The sequence below is a fragment of the Dipodomys spectabilis genome, unplaced genomic scaffold, assembly GCF_019054845.1.
Source record: "Dipodomys spectabilis isolate Male_0828 unplaced genomic scaffold, ASM1905484v1 ptg000096l, whole genome shotgun sequence".
NCBI lineage: Eukaryota > Metazoa > Chordata > Mammalia > Rodentia > Heteromyidae > Dipodomys > Dipodomys spectabilis.
The window spans coordinates 16,838,086-16,864,574 of record NW_024870773.1 but is presented as its reverse complement, the minus strand read 5'-3'; the positions used below and the strand labels follow the sequence as shown (position 1 = coordinate 16,864,574).

The following is a 26,489-nucleotide window of genomic DNA, read 5'->3' as shown; positions in this document are numbered from 1 at the left end:
ATAGGAAACTTTTACCTAGGGACAGCAAATGGGAGGAGTTAATGGAGGATACTACAGGTGCTTAATGGCTGGTTCCTATCAGCGGGTCCCTTGGCTGGATCTCCATAATTGGTGAGTGGCTGAGAGCTGGAGTAGAAGAAAGGGCCTTGATCCTGCTCCCTGGATTTCCTCTGCAGCCCCTGTTTATTGAGTTCTGAAATTACATGTGCATTCGTGGGGGCGGGGTGGGGTGGGGTGAGGAGGAAGCACTCAGGATGCTGTGGAAATCAAGGCTTGAAAGGAAGCTTGGATTAGTAGTGGCTCAGACTCTAGACCAAGACTTTAGGGAGCCTTCAGTGCCTCCTGTCCCCAAGGCTGAGTCACCATGTCTGTTAATGACCTTCCAATGAGTAACTTCCTGCTTCATCCAGAGGGGCCATTATGTGGAATCCTAGCAGCCCATCTCCTCCCTTCAAAGATAAACCACTCCAGCGGACAGAGATTAGGGAAGGGGCAGAGGTGAAGTAAGTAACTGATGTTGGTACCTACGCTTTGTGACTGGGCTTTTTTTTATATACCACGATGCTCTGACAACAACTGAAACAAGAATAGTTGGAGCTCTGGCTAAGGAAAGGCTTACTTCTGCAAGTGACCAGGCTTTGGTGGTCTGAGCAAGGCTGGGCCCTTTCCAAACACCAGGAAGGAATTCTCTCATGAGAAGAATTAAGACTTGCAGACAGGAATAATCTCCAAGCTCAGAACACACAGACTAAAAGAAGAAAAAAGAAAAAAAAAAGATCCACTTCTGTATTTCACTTCTGCTCTTTCCCCTTTCCTCAAGCAGACTGCCTGCTCAGGAATGGCCAGGTTTATTTGTACATTCAGCAAATAAAAACGAGTTTCTACCCATCTGTAGGACAAAAGGAGGAAGTGGCTGACCATGAACCAGCTGGAGTTTGAAATAGGAAGTGCCACTGAAGACACCATGGCTGGGCTGGGCAGGGCTGGCAGGGGATTTTTGTCATGGACTGTCTGCTGCCAGCATTGAGACATGAACTCTTGCTTGGCTTTTTCACTCAAGCCTGGCACTCTACCACTTGAGCACACTTCCACTTCCAAGTCTTTGCTGGTTAACTGGAGATAGGAGTCTTTCAGAGTTTTCTGCCTGGGCTTGCTTCGAACTCTGATTCTCTTGAATAGTTAGTATGACAGGCATGACCTACCAGTGGCCAACTTCTGGATGGGCTTTGCTATAGTGGCTCAACTAGTTTTAGTGAAAACGGAAGCAGGTGTACAAAAGCAGGATGAAGCAGAGGGCTGAAGCCAGTTCTTCAGGCATTAAGGTGTAGCAACACCCTTATCTTCATTATCTGTCTAACCATCCAAATAGTGGGTGACTCCTGTGTGCTGTCATATGCCAAAAGTGGGGGGGGGGGGGAGCATGACACTTCCACTGTCAACATCTCCTGATTGAAGCAACCAAAGACTGAAAATATTTGAGAGAAAAGTATGCCTTTAGTGCACACATAGAGACCTTTTACTTGTCATCATTTCCCCAGATAATACAGTGTAACAACCACTTACACAACATTCACATAGTCTCAGCTATCAGAAACCATCTAGAGATAGGATTAAAAGCATGGACAAGGCTGGGTGCCCCTAATCCTAGCTACTCAAGAGGCTGACACTTGAGGATCAAAGTTTGAAGGTAGCCTAGGCAGAAAACACTGTAAGACTCTTATCTCCAATTAACCAACAAACAGCTGGAAGTGGAGCTGTGGCTCAAGTGGTAGAGTAAAAAAAACCTCAGAGACAGAGCTCAGTATTAGCATGCACCCAGGCCCACACACGACATGCACAAGGTAAGTGAATACAAACCACAGCTGCATAAGGGTCTTGAGCAGCCTCAGAGTTTGGTATCTGAAGAAGGTTCTAGAACCATTTTCCCACAGACGCTGAGGAACAACTGTACTTGTAAGGAATTTATAATCCAGCAGGGACGACCGGAACACATAAAATAGCCTGTTCATACTATAGAAACAGCTTCATGGTAGAGCTGTACCTTGTCACTGTTCCACTCCAGACTTTAAAGAAACACTTGTGTTGTGCCACTTGGACAAGCTAGGTCTCAAGCTTTTGCCCCAAATAATTCACACTCCTGGCTGTCACTACTGATTTGCATACCAAATGGCTCCTTGTTTTTAGGAGCAAAACCCTGGCTTGACAATGATCCTGTTAAGTCTCTCTCCATCCCAGCTCCCTAAAATAGGGTATGTAGGTGACCCCACATTCCCAGCATAGGTCAAGTCAGCCCTGTAGATCTAGAAATCACCACATTGCTTTTGTGTGTGTGTGCGTGTGCACGCGTGTGTGCATGCTACTTCTAGGGCTTGAACTCAGGGCCTGGGCGCTGTCCCTGAGCTTTTTTTTTTTGTACTCAAAGCTAGGCTAGCACTCTTTCATGTACCCTCATGCCCAACCCTTGAGCCTCAGCTCTACTTCTAGCTTTTTGGTGGTTCATTGAAGAATCTCATGGGCTTTCCTGCCTGGGCTGGCTCTGAACCACAATCATCAGATCTCAGCCTCCGGAATAGCTAGGATTACAGGTGTGAGCCACCAGCATCCGGCTTCTCTATTGAATTTAAAAATAAAAATCACTGGCTTTAAACATTTTCTATTTTTGAGAGATAGTACAGAATAGTTATACTACCTGCCACTTCCACAGTGGCTATACGCCTTGAAAATTTAAATGATATTTTAGTGCTACTGGGATTTGAACTCGGGGTTTCATTATTGCTAGGCAAGTGCTAGAATCCTAGTTCTCTTTTTCTCTCTCTCCATTGTTATTATTTAGGTAGGGTCTCTTTTTTTTTTTTTTTTGCCTGTGGCCAGCCTCAAATCATGATCTTCCTACGTCCTTCTGTAATCGCTTGGATTAAAATGCATGTACCATCATGCCCAACTCTTATCTTTAGCAGTCCTTGTATCTACCTTTTCATCTTTGAAATAACTACTAAAACAACACTTTGCACAGAGGGCTGCTGCACTGAGTGAATGAATGCATACCAAATGCTTCAAATGGTGCCTGGTACACAGAACTTAATAAATGTTAGGTATCCTTAAGACTGTTCCCTTGCATTGTTTATACTATGTTATTCTTAATGTAAAGATAAATAAACACAGGTCTTACTTTGAGCAACTATTAGCCCAAGGTACAGGTTTGTGCAATTTTCTTTGATACAGGCCTATAATCCTGGCACTTGGGTGGCTAAACCAGGACAGTTTGAGCTACTGTCAAAACAAAAACAAACAACAACAAATCCTAAACCAATAAGAGCCATTTTTTGCTCCACTGTTTTTTCTTTTTTAAACCTTGCAAGTGCAAGTCTACCCAAGTGCTTACATGTTTAGCTAGTTTGCTGTACTTTCTTATTTACCCAGCTAATTCATCCACAGGCTGCATTCTGACCAGAATCTGCTTTGACCACTTGATGACTGAGAAGTTTGAATCCTACTGTAGCCTAACTCAGTGTTAATCAGAGCAGAATAGGCCAACACTGCCCTCCAAAATACAAAAACCATCATCCCAAGAGATAAGCTGAGGATGTACACCCTGTATCACCCATCCTGCAACAAGCCTCCCAGAGTCTATTTTCTGCAGAGACCAACACAGAGCCAGCAAACCAAACAATGCCTAAGTTTTCTCTGCAGCCAGACCTAATGCAATTCAAGATGCTCCCCCACCCCCAGCTGCCTTCCTCTCTCTGTCAGACAACAGGAGCTCCAAATTGATGTAGTTAATCCAATGACAGATACCCAGAGCACCAGCCTCGACCCTTTAATGGATGGCCTCTTTTTTTTTTTTATACCCCATCAAAAACCTTTTAGCTTTCTTTGGCTTAAGATCATTAGGAAGTGAAAAGAAAGAGGTTAACGAGTCTTTACAATGAGCCGATAGAGAAACAGGCCATTTTATTTTTCCCTGTGGCACTTGGCTTCTTTCTATCCTTTCCCCAGAGGCTTGTCTCTCTGTTATTTTCTCCAGTGCACCTTGGCTTCTCTTGCAGAATGACTTGAGCAGAAAAGCTGTGGCATATGTAAATACTTTAAAGGGGTGCTGAGGAGGGCTGCTGTAATATCTACTCCCTCTTTTTTTTTGGTGCCAGTCCTAAGGCTTGAACTTGGGGCCTGGGCATTATTCCACTTGAGCCACATCTTCACTTTCATTTTGTGGAAGGTTAATTGAAGAGTCTCTTGGACTTTCTTGCCTGGGCTGTCTTCAAACCTCGATCCTCAGACTCAGCCTCCTGAGTACTTAGGAGTATAGGTGTGAGCCACCAGCACCTGGCTCGGCAGGTGCTCAGTTTTCCTTGAGGAAAACTGCACCCAGTGTACTGTGCCTTCCATGCAATGCTTTAAAGTTGGCTAGTATTAATGACTCTGCAAAGCACTTGGTACAGCTGGGGAGAGAATTATGATGGGTCATTTCTCACGCCTTAGCAAGAACATCTGGTTTTGGACTGCCAAAAGTGGTTTTAAAAATTATTTTATGGCTACATATTAATTGTCCAAAGTGATGGGTTGCATTGTGACATTTCTATATATGCGTAAAATACAGTTTGGTCATATTCACCCCCCTCCATTGCTCTTTCTTATCCGGCCCCTTTTTATTTCTTGAGTGCTTTTTAAAAATGGGATGCATTATGACCTTTCAATATGTGCATACAACGAACCTGCAAAGTGGTTTTTTTGTTGTTGTTGCACAGTTGGACTGCTTCGGAGGACAGATTTTCAGTAGAAAAAAAGTAGCATTTTTCTATTTTTAGGGGGTAGGTTGCCAGTTGTCTCACACACGGGAGCATCACAGAAATGTCCTGATCCCCTCATGGAGGTTCATCGACCCCAGTGAAGACAGAGATGGATGGCAGAGAATGGATTGGTAACTGGCCTAAGCGAAATACAACTTATCTCTGGTAACTAAAGTATGAAGTGCTTATACTGCCAGCCACTCAGGAGATGGAGGTAGGAAGGCCGCTGTTTGAGGTCAGCCCAGGCAAAATTAGTAAGACTCTACCTCAAAAGTAAAATAAAAACAAAGCTGCGTGCCAGTGGCTCAGATCTGTAAATCCTAGCTACTCAGGAGGCTGAGATCTGAGGATCAAGATTTGAAGCCAGCCAGGGAAGGCAAATCAGTAAGTCTCTTACCTTCAATTAATTAGTAAAAAGCTAGAACTGAAGGTATAGCTCAAATGGTAGAGCACCAGCCTTGAGCAAAATAGAGTGGTAGGAGTTTGAGGCCCCGAGGTCAAGGCTTAGTACTGGCACACATGCATGTGTGTGCGTGCACACACACACACACACACACACACACACACATACACACACACACACACAGAGTAAAATGAAAATTGGAGTATGTGGCTCAAGTGATACTTGAGCTCAAGGCCCTGGTTTCAATTCCCAGTGGAACAAAACAAAGCAATAATCAAGCAAAAAAAAAAACTAAAATAACCCAAAAGCTATCACACTTCAAAAAGATAAGATGACAGTATTCTACCTTTAGTTTTATCTGTGAAAAACAAAATACAAAGACAAGGAACAAGCAGCAAGGGCTGTTGGGGGAATCACTTTAATAGCAGTGTGTCCACACTCAGAACTCCTGGTTCTTCCAGAATTCCTTGGCCTCCTCCCCCCATTTTGTGGAGTCCGGGAAGGCCCTGTAGACCCACGGTGGGCCTAGAAGGAAGCACCTGCGTGCGGCTCAGATTTCAGGGGTGAGCTCTGGCTTCTCCACTGGACCCTGAGCCAGGGAGTGATGGAGGCGGAGAGCCAGGTCTGCAGCTTGCTTTCCATCCTGCAGGCTGCATGCACTACCCTGGGGGGTTACGGGCAGGAAGGAGAGGGCGTGGCCTGGGCTTTCTCCTGGGTGGGTCTGACAGTCCAGCTGGCGGAAGGAGGCTTGCTGCGTGCAGACCTGTGGACTCTGATGCTCTCCCTCCAGGCATCCTCTGGCTGGAGCACAGACATCCCAGTAAGAAGGGGACATGTCTGGTGGTGACACAAAGTCCAGCATTCCAGTCTTTCCAGAAAGGCCGGTCCCATTTAAAGTGCTGCTTTCTACCCTTTTGCCCTAGGGGAATCCTGGTGTGGTAGATCAGCTTATTTTGGATTTTTGAGACTCTATCATTTGGGGGACAGGGGAGTTGACAGGACCACAGGACAACTGGGGTCTTCTCAGCAGGCTGCCTAGAACAGCCTCCTTCTCACAAGGGCCAACCCTGGCCTCTGGAGCTCCCCGTGCCTCTCTTGAGGCTAGCTTTCCCAGATCATCATATATATCCCTCTCTCAAAGCAATGATCAAGCCAGGCTCATACCTGTAATCCTAAACTTACTCAGGTGGCCGAAATCTGAGGACCATGGTTCGAAGCCAACCTAAGCAGAAAAATTATCATGAGATTCATCTCCAACTAACCACTCAAAAACTGGAAATGGTGCTGTGGCTCAAAGTGGTTAGAGCACTAGCCTTGAGCAAGAATTGCTCAGAGTCAGCACCTAGGCCATGAGTTCAAGTCCCATGACTGACAAAGAAAGAAATAAATCCTTGAAAAAGAAAAGAACAAATGATGGGCTGGGAAGGTGGCTCAGTGGTAAAGCACTTGCCTTGCATGCCTGAGGCCCTGGGTTCGATTCCCCAGCACCACATAAATAAGCAAAAATAAAAAAAGCTGGAAGTGGCATTGTGGCTCAAGTGGCAGAGCGCTAGCCTTGAGCTGAAGAGCTGAGGGACAGCGCCCAGGCCCAGAGTTCAGGCCCCATGACCGGGCCCCCCCAAAAAAAAGAAAAAAAAAAGAAAAGAACAAATGAATGAAAGAAGAAAAAAACAGGGAGGGGGGGATCTTCTAGCGTTCCCTAAGCATTGCACAATTCAGCAGAAACAAGGTGCTAACATCTCAAGAGCACGAGTTCCAGGATTTGACAGTCAGGGTTTCCTAGCCTAACAGTTCCTGCTTGGAAAAAACAGGAGGAATCCAGGTGAACCAGAAGTGTCCAGCAATCTGCAGGACACCAGCTATGAGCTCTTGACACCTTATTACCGTTAGCTTACAGCTGCCTTTTGCGCTAACAGACAATAAGTAAAATCAAAGCAGAGCCCAGATGGGAGCAATATTTTATGCTTTTCATCAACAAATCAAAGCTGTAAAAAGGTACAGAGCCTCCTTCCTCCTCCTTCTCCCTTACAAATGTCTTGCTCTTCCCTATGAGTTATGCGCATTCCAATCTTTGAGGCCATTCCCCACCTACTTGCAGACCTGTTTAACCTTCGTGGTGGGTGAAGATGTGGCATTAGACTCTCGGCTTGCATGCTTTCATTTGCCGAGCATCTACCCCAAGTCAGGCACTGTACTAGACTCCAAGGATGCAGTACTAAATAAAACCACCTTGTACATCCTTCTGAAGGACGAGGCAAACAAATAAGAAATAAACAACAACCACAAAACCATAAGGCACGGTGAGTTAGAGGATAACAGTGTCTCAGGATAAATGTAAAACAGGCAAGAAGGCAGACAAGGTGGCCATTATTAGCAGGGTTGTCAGGGAACACCTTAAGATGACATCTGAATAAATACCAGAAAGGCAACTGCAACTATGTGATGGACTCCAGCAGGTGCAAAGGCCCCGTGTGAGTTTGTGTGAGCATACACTGTTGTAGAAAATGTTGAAGTAAACATCAACGAACCATGGCATATTACCCTGACACGAAAAAGGAAGAGACCACAGTGTGGATGGCACTTGAAAACCTTATTCTAAGTGAATGACTCAGACATGAAAGGCTACATATTGCACGATTTCATTCATATAAAATTCCCAGAAACCATGCATAGTGGTGCATAACCTATAATTCCCAGATACTTGGGAAGTAGAGGCAAGAGGATCTTGAATCCAAGATCAGCCTAGATAAAGTTATAAACTGCTATCTCAAAAACAAAATACATAAAAACAAAAGGACTAAGGGTGTAACTCAAAGGGTAAGAACAAGGCCCTGGGTCTAATCACTAGTACCACAAAACAAAACCAGGAAAGGAAAAATCTAGCCTAGATAAGTATGTACCTAGCACTTTCTGGAAGAAAGAGAGGTGATCTGAAGTTCTTTGTGGACTGTTCGCTGTCCCGACTACCAAACCATAGATTTCATCAACCTGGGTCCATGATGGACTTTGATTAGAACTCAGTAAAGTACTTAAAGAAGCCAGTTACTCACTACAAAGGAGAAGCTCCTAATTCTCCACGGCGCCTTTTTCCCTATGTAAGAAGCTGGTCCACCCTTGTAGAGGAAGAACTCCTCATCCAGGGAGCCCCATGGATCATAACTTACTTCCCCTAGCCATCAGTACAAAGGCAGCCATAGTAGGGAGTCTTGGGGTGACATTCTCTTCTACTGCTGTGTAACCAAGCCATCTTTCACTTTGCTAGTGAGAAACCTGGCCATTGACTAGGCTTAATTTTTTTAAATGAGTTTTCAAAGCTCAAATATAAACTCATTATGTACTGACAAATGCACACACGCACACATAGGAAATTCACTTGGCTGTGACATGTCACGCTTACCAACCGTAGGGCTGGGATTTGGTTCCTAGTTCAACCTAAAGAGTCTGGAACCCAGAAACATTCTGGCTTTTGGTCTTTCTATTAAAATGTTGGGAACAAAGAAGGCACTGGTGACTCACACACCTGTGAGCGGAGAGTGAGGATCATGGTTTGAAGCCAGCCCAGGCAGGAAAGTCCATGAGACTCTTATCTCCAATAAACTACAAAAAAGCCTGAAATAGAGCTGTGGCTCAAGTGATAGAACATTAGCTTAAGCAAAAAAACTTGAACTCAAGTTCAAGCCTCAGGACTGGCACAAAAACACAACAAATAAAAAAAGCAAAGGCTAGAACAGCAACAGCCATTGCAAGAGGCTAAGCACACTTAGTGTGTGTGTGGGGGGGGGATGCTAATTAGATGCCAGTGTTTAAGGACTGGTAGAGAGATATGCAAAAGCCCAAACAGTCACCAGAAAACACTTCTGGCAAAGGTTAGGGAAAGGGTTTCACTGGCAGGGTCCTCTTGTCACTGACCCACAAACACTTGCCATGACTTACGGATAATATCACTTTTAAAACTTTAGAGCCAAGGATTGTCCAGTAGATGTGCTGGCTGATACAAGATGCGCAATGCCACTAAAGAGCATTGACTGTCCCATAGCAAAGGGGAGTGTGGTAGGAAGATTAACAAACTGGTAAGACACAGTGACCTGTGCCTTTGTTGGCATTCAAGTGTGTCTGATACTGTCACCCAATTGTTACCCACTGCCCTTTGTTCACTTAAAAAAAATATCCTGGGGCTGGGAAGGTGGCTCAGTGGTAGAGCGCTTGCCTTGCATGCACGAGGCCCTGGGTTCGATTCCTCAGCACCACATAAGCAAAAAGAAAAAAAGCCGGAAGTGGCGCTGTGGCTCAAGTGGTAGAGCGCTAGCCTTGAGCTGAAGAGCTGAGGGACAGCGCCCAGGCCCAGAGTTCAAGCCCCACAACTGGGCCACCCCCAAAAAATATCCTGGTTTGAGTATTAAAGCCCCATGTTTGCCATATGCCAGTGGCTCACCCCTGTAACCCTAGTTACTCAAGAGGCTGAGATTTGAGGATTATAGTTGGAAGTCATCTTATGTAGACTCTTATCTCCAATTCATGGGCAAAAAACCAGAAGTGGATCTGTGTGGCTCAAGTAGTAGAGAGCCAGCCCTGAGGAAAAAGGCTAAGGGATAGCACCCAGGCACTGAGTTCAAGCTCCAGTCTAGGCACAAGCAAACAACATCAGATGGTCGCAAAATTATAAATACTTCTATTGCACTTATATAGGGACTCTAGAAGAGTCCAAGTAGAACAGGAAGAAGAAAGAGGAGGGGAAGATGAGTCCAAAGTTTCAGTTTTACAAGATGAAGACAGTCCTGTAGATCTGTTCCAAAACACTGAATACACACACATGACCACTCAACTGTGCACGGAGAAATGGCTTAAGATGGCCAACTTTGTTATGTAAATTTAAAAAAAAATCACAATTTTAAATACCTTATGTTTAGATGACTTGGAAAATCCTGATGCACATTTGGGGTGTAACATGTTCATGAAAGTGGAAACTGAGAGCACTGTTACAGGGGGCGAGGGGTGTGCCTTGAGCATTCTGTTCCCCTCAAATGAGGGGTCGGTCATTAGAATCACCGGGGAGAGCAGGCCTGGAAGTCAGGTGAGGTGAGTCTGCTTGGGAGAAGGGATATGGGTTGGAGGTTTCTATCTGGAATTTCCCCCCAAGGCCCATGTTCCCAGGGTAGTGCTACTGGGAGGTGGCAGAACCTTTAAGAGGTTAGGTTAGGGAGAGGACTTTAGGTTATTGGGAATGCACCTTTGAAGGAGACTGACATACTTCTCCCTTTCTCTTCTTCTCTGTCCCTTGCTGGTGATGAGGTGAGTGGTTTGGATCCACCCTGTACTCTGTACCATTGCATGCTGCCTCATCACAGGCCCCAAAGCAATGGATCATGGACTCCAGGAACCGCCAGCACTGAAATCAAAATTGATCTTTCCTCCTTATAAGTTGATCATCTCAGGTACTTTGTTATAGCTAATTGGTCAGGACCGCTTCAGGAACTTGCACTGTCTTAAAGCGCATCTTAATTCCTTCATAAAAGCTTCCTTTGCTATTTGGAGTGACTGTGTCGCCCTTTGCTGTGGGAGTGAGGAGGAGCCATGGGACTCCTTTGGTTTTATCGAGGGGCCAGCGAAGAATACATGAAAAGGAACAATGTGAGATAGCAAAGATTTACCCTTGAGTCTCAAGAGTTTTACACTCAGGTCAATATCCTTATGATCCTCAGCAAAGTCTTTGGTTTTGATACCAGAAAACCCAAATCTGTTCATAAGTCACTACTGGTTCATAGTTCCTTTTGGGCTGAGTGAGGGTATTGGATGTTCTTCTCTGGTGGTTTGGGATCCAACAATAGCATTTGGTTTTGACTTGCTCCTTCAAATCGCATCCAAGGTCAACAGGACTCCTACAGCAGTGGGAATCTGGGTCTGCAGAGCTATTTAGAAGTCAGCTAGTCTCCAGGGAGCTGCTGTGTCAGTCTGGCAGGGTGTTTATTTGCATGGTATAAATACCCAATGTGTGTCTGACCTGTACTATCCATGCAACCAATAGGGCTATTTATACGACTTTTTGTTTGTTTGTTTTTAATGCCGGTGCCTATGCTAACCAATGGCAGAGATGGTTAGAAGGCTAGGATCCCTGGCATTGTGTGGGGATGAGGTAAGACCCTAGGAAACCACATGCCACAACAGACATGGGATGGGGGAGAAAAACTGCTTTTGATCATCAAATCAGATCTAGTGTGGGTTAGTACAGTGGCTTTAGCTCAAGGAGATTAGCCACTTAGAAACTGGTATCGTCTCCCTGCTAACAATGTCTTCAGCAAAAAGAAAAAAAAAGGCTCATTTTTTTCCCCTTCATTCTTTATTATCCCTTTCTGGTGTGAAAATGACATTCCTCTTTGTATTTTAAGTTTCAAGATTACCTCCCCCAATCACTAGATTCTTGACAGCTTTATCAACTGCTCCAACAGGGAAGAAATCCACACTTAGGGAAATGACTCTGACTTGCAAAATTGGAGCTACAACTATCTTGACCAACTCACCTGGACACCTAAGTGCTCCAGGCAGGGCCAGGATGTCAGGCTTGGAGATGGATCCTCACAACTGTGTGGAGGCATTTTCAAAGACAAAGGGACGGACCTCCTCCAAGAATGTCACCCTGGGAGCGAGAGATTCAAATCTGTTTCTCCTTAATTCCCCTTTTGCAAGGGAAGTCTCACCCACCTTAGCTTCTCTCTTAAGATTTTTCCGCAGATAACTAACTCACTGTGAGGCAATGCTGTTTGTGTTTTCCTGCTCAGAGACAGATCAGCCTTCTCAAAGGTGACAATCTGCCAGAGCAGGCGCTTGAACAAGAAAATAAAAACAGAAGCTGGTGCCTCAGAAAGCATCGCTTACTCAGGACCGGGCTCAGAAAGGCTCCCACCAGAACCTGTGGGAACCAAGGGACCCCGGGTTCCCAGATCCAATAACCAGGAAAGAAAAGCCTCGGAACAAAGAGACATTGTTTGCTCTTCAAGACCATCCCGCCTCTCACGTTCAGTATAAATGAGACTGTAACGATATTTGCTATGCCAAGGGCAACAATGCTTTTATCTTAGGGGTGGGGAGGGGGAGGGGTTGGGAAACTCTCCCAAAGGGAAATCTACTCAAGAAGGAGAAAATTAGACATCAAGATCTAGCCTGCATCTTTCGGTCTCCATTTCACAGATACACAGAGAAGCAAATTCAGTTATCTGGAAGTGAATCAATAACAACGAAATTCTCCTTTATGATTTACTTTGGACCACTGAGTGGAACTGGTTTATAAGGCACTTTTTTTTTTTAAGTTTTAAATTTATATTTAACAAGGTATAACTGAGGGCTGGGTGTGAGGCTCATGTGGTAGGATACCTGCTTAGCAAATGCAAGGCTTTGAGTTCGAAACTCAGTACCAACCAGCCAATAAATAAATAAAAGCAAACCAGGTTTAACTGCTCTTGGAATTTGATTATGACAGACTCAAATAGCTCTATAACAAAACATGACAATAGAGAATGCTAGAGAGTTCCTTGTCATTTGTCTGTGGAACAAACTTCTCAAAGTTCAGGGAATTTACTCAGATTATTTATTTATTCGTTCATTTATTTAATTTATTGTGCCAGTCCTGAGGCTTGAACTCAGAACCTGGGTGCTGTCCATGAACACTTTTGCTCAGGGCTAGCACTCTACCACTTGAACCACAGCTCCACTTATGGCTTTTTGGAAGTTCATTGGAGATAAGAGTCTCAAGGACTTTCGTGCCCAGGTTGGCTTTGAACCACAATCCTCAGATCTCAGCTTCTTGAGTAGCTAAGGTTACAGGCATGAGCTACTGGTGCCCAGCTTATGGTCTTTATAACAACTGAATGCTCTGACTGTATTGACGGTTATAATTTAACTGTCTTTCTCACTAGACTGTAAACTCTGAGAGGGCAGGGATCTCATCTCATTTACTGTAGGGTCTGCAGGGCTGAGAGCAGGCATCATGTGACATGAAAAAGTGAAGGGGTTTCTAGAAAGTAGAGCAGCACAGTCCCACCTATAACTGGCAGCTCGAAGTGTGTGCATGAATTGGGAAATCTAGGAAAATAGAAGGTGCTTTAAAAAGTGTCTGTTATGCCAGGCGCTGGTGGCTCACGCCTGTAATCCTAGCTACTCAGGAGGCTGAGATCTGAGGATCACAGTTCAAAGTCAGGCTGGGCAGGAAAGTCCATGAGACTCTTTTTTTTTTTTTTTTGGTCGGTTGTGGGGCCTGAACTCTGGGCCTAGGCGCTGTCCCGTAGCTCTTTAGCTCAAGGCTAGCGCTCTACCACTTGAGCCACACTGCCACTTCTAGATTTTTCTGCTCATGTGGTACTGAGGAATTGAACCCAGGGCCTCATGCATGCAAGGCAAGTACTCTACCACTGAGCCACCTTCCCAGCCCTCCTTTCTTATTTTTAAATGGCAAGTTATGGTAATTCCCTATGCCCTCCCCCCATATCCATCCAGCAGGTCTGTTGCCCAGCTTTGAGGCCTTCCTCCTCCCCCTTGATGACCCATGGCCACGCTCTGTCACCTCAAGCACTGAACTCTGACAGGTCCACTTAGCCCTGCCTTGGGATCTAAAGGCACCAGAGGAAGAGGCCCTTTGATCCCACACTGTGAATGAGGGAAGGCTGCAAAATGCTAAGCATGCTAAACAGACTGGAGTGCTGAGGGCGTGGTTGCCATGGGGAAATACAGAGGCTGGGAATGAGTGAGCACTCGGCCTGGGCCAAATCAGAGGGCTGAGTGGCCAGCAAATGAGTCAGGCACATCCAAGGAGAAGCCGAGCTGAGGAGTCAGCAATGAACCAACAGCATTCTTGTCACACTGAATAATTTACCAGGGTCATGCTGTTGGGAAGTAGCCCATGGTTAATGTTATGTTTCCTGTAAATATGATTTTCCCTTCCTGTCTCATCATCTCATTGAGTTCAAAAATCTTCCCGCATAAGGGGGAGGTGGCACTGAGGCGCCAATTCCCAGATTCAGTTGCCCCCTCCCCCCCATCTTTGAAATACTCTAAGGAGTCTCAGGAAGCAACGCTGGCTGATTGGGGATGGGGGCAGGCCAATTTCTCTGGTTCCTTTTTCTAATGGCTCAGGAGGGACCCTGTAGTGATCCTAATTGTGCATCTAAGTGTACATAAAAGCCCCCCTAATTACGCATCAAATAAATAAGTAAATGCTGTCTGCTGGGTACATAACAAAGCCTGATGTCGCCATTGGTTCCCAATGGAGAGCTTTCATTCAATACAGGCTGAGGAGTGCGCTGAATCGGTAAGCACTGATTTACAGATATTGAATCCTCTGCCTGGGAAGGTTTTTGTGAATCACGTTCTTCCTATTTGCTCTCTGGTGCTTTGAGCCTCAGACATGGCCTGCATGATGGATGACTTCTCTCTCTCTCAAGCCCCGTTCAGAAAAAAATTCTATTTTAACTTATCACAGCTTCTGATTGTCTGTGGGTTATCCCGAGTCCCGGAGAGTAAAAAATACAAGCATCCAGCAGGAAACAGGGCTCCGCTTAGGACTAATGGGGCAGTTAGTGGGGTCTTTGGTGGGGAACAGTCTGACCTTCCCACACCTCTGGGACTGAAGTGGCCAAGAGGGGCTGAATGTCACAGAGATTAGAGTTCTGCACTGCCTCCAGGTTTGATCTAACAGATGTGGGAGACCTCCCTTCCCACATAGGGTGCCACCCTTGCTCCAAGTGAGATAGATAAATATATCTTTGCTCCCTGGGACCAGACTTAATAAATGACACCTCTTCAATATGAAATATAAGCATTTCACTCAAATGTTTTCATCAAAGAAAGAGGAAATATGCGTGTGTACGTGTGTGTCTGTGTGTATGATGTTGGGGATTAAACTCAAGATCTCACGTTTACTAGGCTAGGGCTTTTACTACTTAAGCCATGGGGCTAGAGAGCCCTTTTACTTTCAGAAAAAGGTCTCATGAGTTTTCCTGGGCCCACTTTGGACTGGGATCTTCCTACCTCTATTTCCTGAGTAGCTGAGCTGACAGGCTTATACCACCATGCTTGGCCAATACACAAAAAAGAAACAGTCTTGGGGCTGGGAATGTGGCTTTGTGGTAGAGTGCTTGCCTCGCGTGCATGAAACCTTGGGTTTGACTCCTTAGTGCCATATAAACAAAAAAAAAATAATAAAATTATATTTAAAGAAAAGACCTACCTTCCTTCCTTCCTTTCTCTTTCTCTCTCTCCATTTCTTCCCCTTCTTCTCCCTCTTTGGTGGTCCTGGGATCTGAACCCAGGGCATGTTGTACCACAGACAGCCACTCCCTTCACCAGGATGAGGATATCTTTCATCAATCAAGGAAGATAGAGTGACAAACATTGCCTATGTTGCAAGTGCAGCTTCTGGCAGCTGGACTCCTTGCCACCAGACCAGGAAGCCATGTTGTTTATGCCACGTGCTCATTCTCACACTTACAGAATGAGTACGTAGTGCAAGGTGCCACTGAACTTCTGGGCAATCAATATAACATCAAGGTTCAGGTGGAAGACGTGTTTCACTTCCAAAAGCTTTCCATGGACACATTCTATTTCTTCCCTTCCTGCCAGGTTGCGGAACTGGTAATACCAAACCTCCTGGCCAATTTTGGCCCAATGTACTTCTGCAAAATGTGTAGGCTGACATAGCCCTGCCTGAAGGAGGAAGGCAAAGGATGTATTCTTGGAGGCACTGCAAACAGAGCCATGGCAGAGATGTACTCTGAATCCTGTCTCTATGCTGTTCAAGTTTTTCTGCAGATAGTTTTAAGCAGTAGGAAGTAGACATTTGTCCTGCTGTCCAATTGTGGAGCACTTGCAGGTTTTTAACTTATACTCCCACCCCTATCTCTAAGCCTGCACTCAAAGTTCCTGTTCCATTAGGGGGTTAGAAGGAGAACCCAGTGAGGAAGCTCACTCTTTAAGATGTAAACTTGGTAAGAAGCATTTAGTCAACAAAATCACTGAAATGCCATAAAAAAAAGAAACACTCTTCCTTGTACAATGGGCAAAAACTATGGAGCAGCCAACTTAATTGTGGATAGTTGCTTTTCCGCTTTTAACGTCTGAAGTCTTTGTACTTGGCCATAAGTGCACACTAAGAAAAAGCTTTACCCACATGCCAGTGGGACTCTGTCTTATCATTCTCTGATGCCAATAGCGCTCTATCTTGTCAAGTATTAGCCCCTCATTTAGGCAGTGTTTCCTTGCACAAGGAATTCTGAACCTAGGCTACAATAGGGTAAAATAATCTATAGAGCCGAAAGCTTTAATTTCTTTTTCTTTTTCTCCTACTACAACTTTGCTATTTCTGCCTCCAGCGTTAAACCAAGCCAGACACAGCAAAGTCATCAGCTCTGTCCTATGATACTACCTTGTGCTACACAGAAACTCTACCAAGTCGAGTAACTACAGGAAGAAGAGACACAATAAAATAATGAAAAAGGATGTCTCTAGGTGTTACATAGTGTGTGAGTAGAGTGAGAATTCAGAAATGGGGAGGAGGCAGAAGGTGGAGGAAAATGTCATTGGGTGAAACACTGAAGTAGGGTTTCCTAAGAACTAATGAGAAGCTATTTGATGGCTTATCAACAATTCTTCAACCTATCCTCAGATACCATTTAGGGTCCTCACAGTCTCGTGTGTGTGTGTGTGTGTGTGTGTGTGTGTGTGTGTGTGTGTGTGTGTGTGTGTGTGTGTGTGTGTGTGTGTGTGTGTTGGGATGGAGGATTGAACTCTGGGCTTCATACTCTTGCTCTATTCTTTCTGCTCATTGATAGTACTCTACCACTTGGACCATGCCTTCAGTTCTGGCTTTTTTGTTGGTTAGAGATAACACTCTTATAGATTTATCTGTCTGTGCTGGCTCAGAACTGAGAGTCTCTTATCTCAGCCTCCTACCTAGCTAGGATTACAGGTGTGAGACACTGATACTTGGCTTCCTCATATTTTTAAAAGTACCGTATCAACAAGCAAGGGTCATTGTTCTTGGGAATGTGCAGACATTACATGGTTCAACTTTGCTTTTAACATTCTTTGCTGCTCTTTTTTTTTTTTTTTAAACATTTTCGGGGGGCCATTCTTCTCAATGTTTTTCTAAACACTCTGGAAGTCGGTTTTCAGAAGTTCAATATTTCTAAACTCTTTAGAACATAGTCAAAAGCCAAACTATAGGCTCTGAGACATTTCCACAAGTCTAGCTCTTCCTGACATGACATATACCCTGAAGGGGAAAAAGTCATGTTTGTTGTTGTTGTTCTGTTTTGCTTTTCTGCTTTACTTCACTTACTTCTGTTGGTACTGGGAATTAAACTCAGGGCCTTGCACTTGTTAGGCAAGTGTTCCGTTACTTAAAATCATAATCCAGTCTTTCTCTTTCTAATTTTTCACATCGGGCTTCCTACTTTTTGCCGGGGCCAACCTAAGACTGAGATCTTGTTTCCTCTGCTTCCTAAGTATCTGAGACCACAGGTATAAATCACCACAGCTGGCTTGTTTTTGAGATAGGATCTCGCTAACTCTCATCTGGGCTGGTCTCCAATCTTGGTCCTCCCAATGTTCAGGAACAGTAAGCATGTCCCACCATGCCCAGCTATTTAAAAAAAAAAAATAACAACAAATCAAGTCCAGAGGCTTGCATTAAGAGTTGAGCTTCATGCCAGACTTGAGTAAAAAAAGCTAAGGGACAGTGCGCAGGCTCTGAGTTCAAACCCTATGACCAATACAAAACCAAAAACAAAACACCCACAAAAACAAAACAAAACAAAAGAAACCCAAGAGTTGAGCTTGAGTAAGTCTAGGAAGCCACTTGTTCTGAAGGTCTGGATAGCAGATGGTAGAAGGTGATTAGAAGTGGATGTCCCATGTTTTACCCGCCTGCCCAAAGCCACTGAAAAAAAAAATTCAGTGGTAGCTGGGCACCAGTGCTCACACCTGTAAGCCTGCTACTCAGGAGGCTGAGATCTGAGGATCCTAGTTCAAAGCCTGCCCAGGCAGGGAAGTCTGTGAGACTCTTATCTCCAATAAACCACTCAGAAAACCGGAAGTAGCACTGTGGCTCAAGTGGTAGAGCACTTGCCTTGAGCTGAAGAGCTGAGGGACAGAGCCTAGGCCCAGAGTTCAAGCCCCACAACTGACAAAAAAATAAAAATAAAAATAAAATAAAAAAATTCAGTGGTATAGGGTAAACTCTGAAATCAGAATGACAAGCTACATCCTTACCCTTGGAAAGCAAGGACCAAGCTGTCTTGCCATTTCTGGATAGCCAGCCTCTACCATCCCTCGTGAGTTTGGGAGGCGTGTTTTTAGTGGGCCATATGGCAACACTGCTGCAGATCGCCTTAGCTTGGTGCTCACGGTGGCCTGTGAATCCCAGAGAATGCCTCCTAGCCCTTCAGAGGGAAGGGAGGGGTTAGAGAGGAGGCTCCACCCTGCATTGCCTCTACTTGAATGTTGGCCCTTAGTTCCAGGAGCCCATAGGACCTGGCTGCCCTAACCAGGTCAGAGTGTCAGCGAGGGCCTCCTCTGCCTTGGGCTGAGAACAGCTGCCCATACTAGAGAAGCAGCTGCTGTTGAAGATGTCTCTGAGTGCTCAGAGCTGGGCGCTGTTCCATTTCCTGAGCATTCCCTGGAGGCTCAAGGTGCCAGGAAGGAGAGGCTCCACAGGGGTGGGGGATGGGAGGGGAAACCCCTCTTGTGCAGTTTGCCCAGCCTCTGGAGGGCATCCCCTACTTTCCCTCCCTAGCTTCCATCTCTTGGTACAGTCATGGTTTACAAATTCTGCACACCCTTGAGCCTTGAGAGAACACACTAATGCTCCCGGTGAGAGATCTCAGGATACCGAGACTCAAGACTAGCCCCGTCCTAAACTGCACTCAGAAACCCTTCCACCAGGCTTCCCCCTCTAGGCCTTGGCCATTCAAGAAGCCTGGTAGTACTTGTGAACTTCTTCTCTACCTGAATGTTCTTCCACCAGAGTTGACTAATGCCTTCTAAACATCTTTCTATTTCCCTCTTCCAAACCTCTAACTGAAAGCCACGCTCAAACTCCTATCCATCCTGACCCACACTGTGAGGACAATGTCCTTGATTTCAGGTCTTGCCTTGTGTTCTTTCATCCACCCTTTACGCAGCTGCCAGAGGCACGGTCCCAAGTCAGGGAGGCTCCGACATGGACGTGTACCCTTGGCTGCAAATGGTGTCATGAAACCAGCTCATCTGTGGATTCGTAACATGTGGTTTTGACTAGGTGTGGTAGAAATCAACAGAAAGAAGTTACTACAGAAGGTATTTCTGAATTTCCATTCGCGCAGTGGACCTGCTTGGGCAGTCCTGAGTTATCATGAGTTGTGTATAAATCATTGTGTGACCTGTTGAGTGCTTCCTTGCCCTTAATTCTGTGAAAATCTGTTTCTCCAAAAATGGTACCCCCCAAAGCAAGCTCAAAGTGAATGTGCTTCATCGAAGGGAAAGAGCGGAAATTGGAGGTGTGTTCAAAGCTGACATGTCTGTCTGTAGCAGAGGTTGGATGGTGTTAAGGGAGAATGAATGGAACATCCACAGTACAGAACTGACCTCTGTGTATCCTAAGCATGAGTGGTTTGTCCTCCATGGAGCATTCTTTGCAGAGTACCAAAGGTCTCTTTGTGGGTACCAAAAGTCCACTGTACTCTGTGCCTCCTCTTGCCTAGACAGTATGAAGTTATGTCTTGTCAGAGCTGGGCCTCTCTGGGCCTCCTTGCCAGCTGGTATGCTGTGCTCCCCTAATAGCATGCTGCCCATCTCTGTGCTTCCAGCTGGCTTCTCTCTCTCTTTCCTAAACAACCCCCATCCATTCACATGGGGCTGCAAAGCTCTTACCATCTTCCTGACGCAGCCCAACTTCCCATAGGCACCTAGCTTCTTCTAGATTTTCCAGCCTAGACAATACTACTAATAATTTATCCTAGTGCTAAAATAAAATATAAATTATATTTATGAAACATTATATATATATAGTATAATAGTGATAATTGGTCCTGGGCTTTACATTGACCAAGTACTACCCCATTAGTTTTCAAGTCTTCATTAGGATCGCAATCAGAGAAGTGAAGAAGGCTTACACACATCAATGCATTGACGAGAACAGATTTGAATACTTGTTAACATCTCTTCGCTTAGAGAGAGCTGGAGATGTAACTGCCGAGGGCCTCAGCAATCCACCTCGACCAAGGTCTTCCACCTATGTGCACGCAAGAGCTGAATATATTACAAGGACTAGGAAAAGGCTCTTGGGAGTGTCCTTGGGTAAGCAGAATAATCAGTCAAGCTAGCTGGAAAAAGAGAAGAGTCTTTGAAAACAAGAGGAGAAGAGAGAACTTAGCAGCTAATGCACAGATCATCAGGATGGATCCATGGGAAAAAGCACAGAGGGAGCAGGAAGCAAGACCATAGGAAGGAGTATAGGCAGGTCCCACAACTCCAAAAGCTGAAGACAGGAAAAAGAAGAACGCAGGGTCCACGTCATTTCTTGCCTCTAAAAATGAAAACAGGTTTTGGAAACAGCCACAAAAATAAGACTATCCATTCCCACAAAGAACCAGGTTTCTGCTGAATTGTTCCTAGTAAATAATGCCTTCATATTTGTTCAAGATCTTTACTAAGAACTTAAACGATGTACGGATGCACTGAGTGAAAATCCTTCCCACCCCAAAGACAGGTGTTAACCGGGCAGAGAACAATAAGCTCAGATATGCAGTGTGGGTTTCAAGTTCAGTCATAGATTAAGACCCTTAGAAAGCAATCTGGGGTGACACATGGACTATTACTACTTTCTCTCTCCTAACACCAGAGTGGTTTTCATAGATTTTTTGTTTGGTACATATTCCAAGGTTTTGATCTGAACACCAGCTCTGTCATTCTCTGCCAGAGATTCTGAATGACAGCACTGGTCTCCAAGATATTTTTCCATTCCAATTTTCCAATCTGTTTGGGTAAAGGAAAAGCAGAAAATTCCAAGATGGCGCGCCATCATGCATTTTGTTTTGTATTTCCAATGACACTGAAGACCCTTCTCACCCTCCCTTGCCCTCTAGCAAATGACTTTACTCTCTCATCGCTTCTGTACCATAAAGTTATTTTGCAAGATTTTCAGGAGCTCTTCTTACTCTCTACTTCACTTCCTTTTGACCTATGACCTCCTCCAACTTTCAGGAGTGGCCTCAGGCTTCAAGAGTTCATTTTCCCAGAGTATATAGGCTTCCACAGTTCCACCGGTTCTGAGAGATCTGACCCAAGGCATTTTACCTTAAAAGTTTCCTTAGAGATGAGAGAAAATATTTACCCAAAAAACTCAAGATAGGATTACCATGGAGTCATTTGAATACATAGCTTAGCTGGGAGACTGGCAAACACTTGGGTTTCACAGTGTTACCATTTTCAACTTGTTCCCCTCTCAAAATGTGAGCCACTCAGAGCACAGAGGAGATCACCCTTACCTTCCTGGGCTTCACTTTATCATGGTAGTCGTACTGGAAGATTCCTTTGTAGCTCAGTCCCAGCCACCATGGTATCCCTTGCTTGTCCTACAATATCCAAAGGAGGGATGGTAAGTAAAAAATCAGAGGAGATAAACATAGGTCAAGGGATTTCCTGGCTCAGCTGACGACAAGGGGTGGTTCACTTTCCTTGGGATGGATGGAGCCCACCTGCCTACAGGTGTGCCCATTGAGGGCTGAGCTATATAGACACAGTGACGTGGACCAAAACCTGGACTGGAGAATTAGCTCTGAAGCACAGGCTTGGTCCCTCCCCGTCCCTTCTCCTCCTGGAGGTTAGGAGTAAGTGCTCCAGTCCAGTTTTTCCTTCTAAGACTTTAGGCTTTCTGGTCTGGGCCTCTCATGTATCACAAAAGAAAACTTGAAAGATATTGAGCAACCAAAAAATACAGGAAGGACATTCTGTGCAAAGAACTGATACTCACTTGTCAGAGCTAGAGGTACTCGCAGAGACCATGGGGGTCAGTGAGTTGGCCCTGCTTAAAGGTAAGTTAAGCCCTCCCCAGCTACCCTCAGCCAATGGTAGCATGGGCTGGAAGGAATCACCTCAAATGGGGACGGCTGGGTGCCAGGCAGGATCTTAAAGTTCTTGTCATTGGACAATTCAAAACATTCTCAGGACTGAATTAGAAACACCAAATCCCTCTGTTCATTAACAAGGACTCTTGTTAAATGAATACAGATTTACACTAATTTCAGGTCTCTGAATAACCAGATAGACCTCACAGATGATGAGTGTCCTAAAACTTCAGAATTTCTGTGATGGTTTTCAAACATTTATGAAGTATGAGTTATTTCTATGAAGTACAAAGATAAATGAGATAAACCTTGAGAAATGATTTGCAGCTTTAAAGGGTATATTATTTTGTGGTTCTAGGATTTGAATTCAAGGCCTGTGCTTGCTAGGCAGATGCTGTACCACCCGAGCCTGGTACAATCTTCACCCCAATTTTGCTTTGCTTTTGTTGGTGCTGAGGATTGAACCCAGAGCCTCACGTACACCAAGCATGTGTTGCCCTCCCACCACGCTACAAAATCTGAAACCAGTATAAAATCTTCGTCCTCAACCACTGTCTTTGTAAGTAGACTGTCTTCTGCACTCATTTCAGGAAATAGAACAAGAGAAAACACAATGTTGCAGGGATGTGTTGTCATTACCCTATGATTGGGCACTCGTGAGGTTGAAAGGCTGCCAATCAGTGAGCTTGTTTCAAATGGATTATTCTTGTGCTCCAGCACTCTTTTCCCAATAAATAGAAGAGCAATTGCTTATGTTTTGCGATTTCAAGAGCTAATCACTTAAAACACTCCTGGGGCCCTTTGAAAAAAATCATAAGCTCTGCTTTTGGTGTCTAACAAATAGAAAACTATTTGTGGAATGCAAAAACCAAAACCAAACCAAACCATATAGGTTAAGAGGCAGCCTTTCTGCTACATTCTAGAGCCAGACCAAAGATGGAAGCCAGTTTAGAAATCAAAGGGAAGGTTCCTGTGTCTCAAATAGGGCTTTGCTATCCAGAAGATCTTCCATGGGGAACTTTCATGAGGAGGCAAATTTCTCAATCTCTTTTAGTGATAAGAGGGGACTGGGAATGTGGCTTAGTGGTAGAGTGTTTGCCTAACATGCATGAAGCCCTGGGTTCAATTCCTCAGTACCACATGAGAGGGGGGGGGGGAGGGGGGGAGGGAGGGAGGGGAGAGAGTGAGAGAGAATAGAAACATTCCTCCACCCCCCTAAACATTCCCACAATTCCTCATGGTTTGATTTCTATGAAATGCTTTTAGTATCCTGTCAGGATCACCTGTTAGACCTATATGGTCCTTTACAGCAACTGGAATATGGGCTCCATAGTTCTCACTAGCTATGATTAATCCTGGCAAATTCTGAGCTTCTTTTTACCTAGACTTGAATTTCCTGTTGGGGACATGATTGCTCATTGGTTCCAGTGGCTACATCGCAGGGCACAATGTGGCCAAGGGTGAAGCCCACTTTCCTCATTTGGGAAAGAAGGCCAGATCACCCTACTTTTAGACCCTGCCTACAAACAGCTTGGGGTGGGTGTGACGGCGGCAATACACTCTGTGAACAATGGCCAAAGAGATTAAGAGCTCTCACTGGTGAGAACAACTCTGGTGGGAAATCAAGAAAAATTTAGTCTCATCCAGGCAAGAATTTAAGCTGCTGGATGATACTGGATCCCCATGGGAGGCTGACAGCTCTAGTTCCAACCCTTGTTTTCATTTTGGAAACGCACAATGCCATCCCTTGACTCATTTCCCAATATACAGTCATTCAGTAAATATTTACTGAGCATCTACTATGTGCCAGGTGCCACACTGTGTTCTGGGACTATGGAACAGAACACGAGACAACGTATTCTTTGCCATCAAAAGTCTGCTGTTTAGCACTGTGCGACATAGGCGATTCAGCGCATGCCAGTGGTACACAAAATACTCCATGAGCTGTCACGGAGGAGACAGAATGAAAGCAACAGGTGCACGTTTCAGTCTAAAGAAATTAAGAAGCAAACTGAAAGGAAACGAAACAATACTTGGAATAGTTGGCTGGCAAATGTATCTTTTTGGCTGGAATTTGGGCAATGGCTTCCTTCATCTTTTTATTGAGGGGCAAATGAAGTCAGAACAAGGGAAATTTTCCTTCTTTTTTGTGGGGGGGAGGGGGGTTCTTTTTTTCTTTTGCCAGGCCTGGGGCTTGAACTCAGGGCCAAGGCACTGTCCTTGAGCTTCTTTTGCTCAAGGCTAGCACTCTACCACTTGGGCCACAGCGCCACTTCCAGCTTTTTCTGTTTATGTGGTACTGAGGAATCAAACCCAAGGCTTCATGCATGCTAGGCAAGCACTCTACCACTGAGCCACCTTCCCAGACTGTTGGCTTTGTTTTCTTCTGAGATCAGGACTGGGGCTCAGTATCTGTCACTTTCCTTCATTCGCTGGCTGTCACTTTACCACCCTGAAACTTTCCTTCTTGTGAGATCACAGAGGTATACTTTAAAGGATAAATCTTACACTGGTACACTATGCATGAAATTAAAGAGAATTTAGAATTAAAAGCCCAATTTCACATTGGACTTGCAATTACAATATGTAAAAACATAGCTCCCATCCTTTTTCCCCTCCCTCTCTCCCTTTCTTCCTTCCTTTCTGGAAGTACTGGGATTTGAACTCAAAGCCTTGTGCTTGCTAGGCTGGTGCTCTACCATTTGAGCCATGCCTCCTGCCCTGGTTTTGGCTGGTCATTTTTGAGATAGAGTCTTGTGAGCTTTTCTGCCTAGCCTTGAGTCTAGCTCCCTCTACCCTTAGCTCTTGGATAGCTAGAATAATAGGCATGAAGCACTGCCACCTGACCTCACTGGCAGTCATTCTTCCTACACAAGTGTGTGCCTAAGCTGCAATCTGTCTGTTTTAGGTTTCTCTTGGATGCTGGGATCACAGGTGTGCTCTGCTGCTTCCAGCTTCTCTCTGTGTAGATGGAATCTTGTGGACTTTTCTGCCTGGACAGGCTTAGAACCATAGTATTCCCACTCTCAGTCTCTCATGTAGCTTGGGGTGTGCCCAGCTACGGATTGAATAGGGCGTCTCACAACTCCTTTCTGGCTAGCTTTAGACCTCAATCCTCCCAACCTCAGCTTCCCTAGTAGCTAGAATTACAGGTGTGAGCATCTGTAGATGCTTAAATAGTCATGTATTCAATCTGTCAGCCTGTTCTCTTCTTGAAGTTATATACATGAACTGGGCCACCAAGAGAAGTACTAGATTCTGCTGGAAGGTTCTGTTCTACAGTTTCCTATATTGCCCAGAGTCTTTCTACCAAGATACTCCAGAGTCCCAATCTCCCAGGGTTCCTCTGAGACTGAAAGCATGTAGGGATTTATTCTACTATTTCACAAAAGAAAGCACTGAGTTCCAGTATGTGACTGTATCAAGTGTCAGTACCTGAGGGGGAAATTCAGTTGCCTGATCTCCCTAGCATGCATTCTTCCTGACCAGCTTATGCTTACTCTTTTTTTTTTGGTCAGTTGTGGGGCTTGAACTCAGAGCCTGGGCACTGTCCCTGAGCTTCTTTGCTCAAGGCTAGCTCTCTACCACTTTGAGTCACAGCACCATTTCTGGTTTTCTGGTGGTTAACTGGGGATAAGAATCTTATGGACTTTCCTCCCTGAGCTGGCTACAAACCATGATCTTCAGATCTCAGTCTCCTAAATAGCTAGGATTACAAGTGTGAGCCATCAGTGCTTGGCTTCTTACTCCTTGTTTAAAAAGGAGGAAAAACAGGGCTGGGAATGTGGCTTAGTGGCAGAGTATTTGCATAGCATGCATGAAGCCCTGGGTTCGAATCCTCAGTAGCACATAAACAGAAAAAGTTGGAAGTGGTGCGGTGGCTCAAGTGGTAGAGTGCTAGCCTTGAGCAAAAGACAGCTCAGGGACAGAGCCTTGGCCCTGAGTTCAAGCACCAGGATTGGCAAAAAAGGAAAAAAAAAAAGGTGAAAAAAAAAACTTCATAATTGTGTTGTTGTATTGTTTAGTCTTTCCCCCCCCCCCCCCTTCAGTTGTGGGGCTTGAACTCTGGACCTGAGTGCTGTTCCCTGCGTTCTTCAGTTCAAGGCGAGTGCTCTACTGCTTGAGCCACACCACCACTTCCGGTTTTCTGGTGGTTAATTGGTTAAGAGTCTCAAGGACTTTTCTGCCAGGGTTGGCTTTGAACTGCAATCC

General features: G+C 45.0%; 1 protein-coding gene across 1 annotated transcript in view; it reads right to left on the bottom strand.

Moving 5' to 3' along the window:
• Frmd4a (FERM domain containing 4A) overlaps positions 1–26,489 on the bottom strand; it is a 194,090-nt gene that overhangs the window by 58,260 nt on the left and 109,341 nt on the right. Inside the window, exon 11 of the mRNA XM_042686012.1 lies at positions 21,699–21,785. Within this exon, the coding sequence (XP_042541946.1) occupies positions 21,699–21,785 (87 nt within the window). The remainder of the gene's footprint in view (positions 1–21,698; positions 21,786–26,489) is intronic.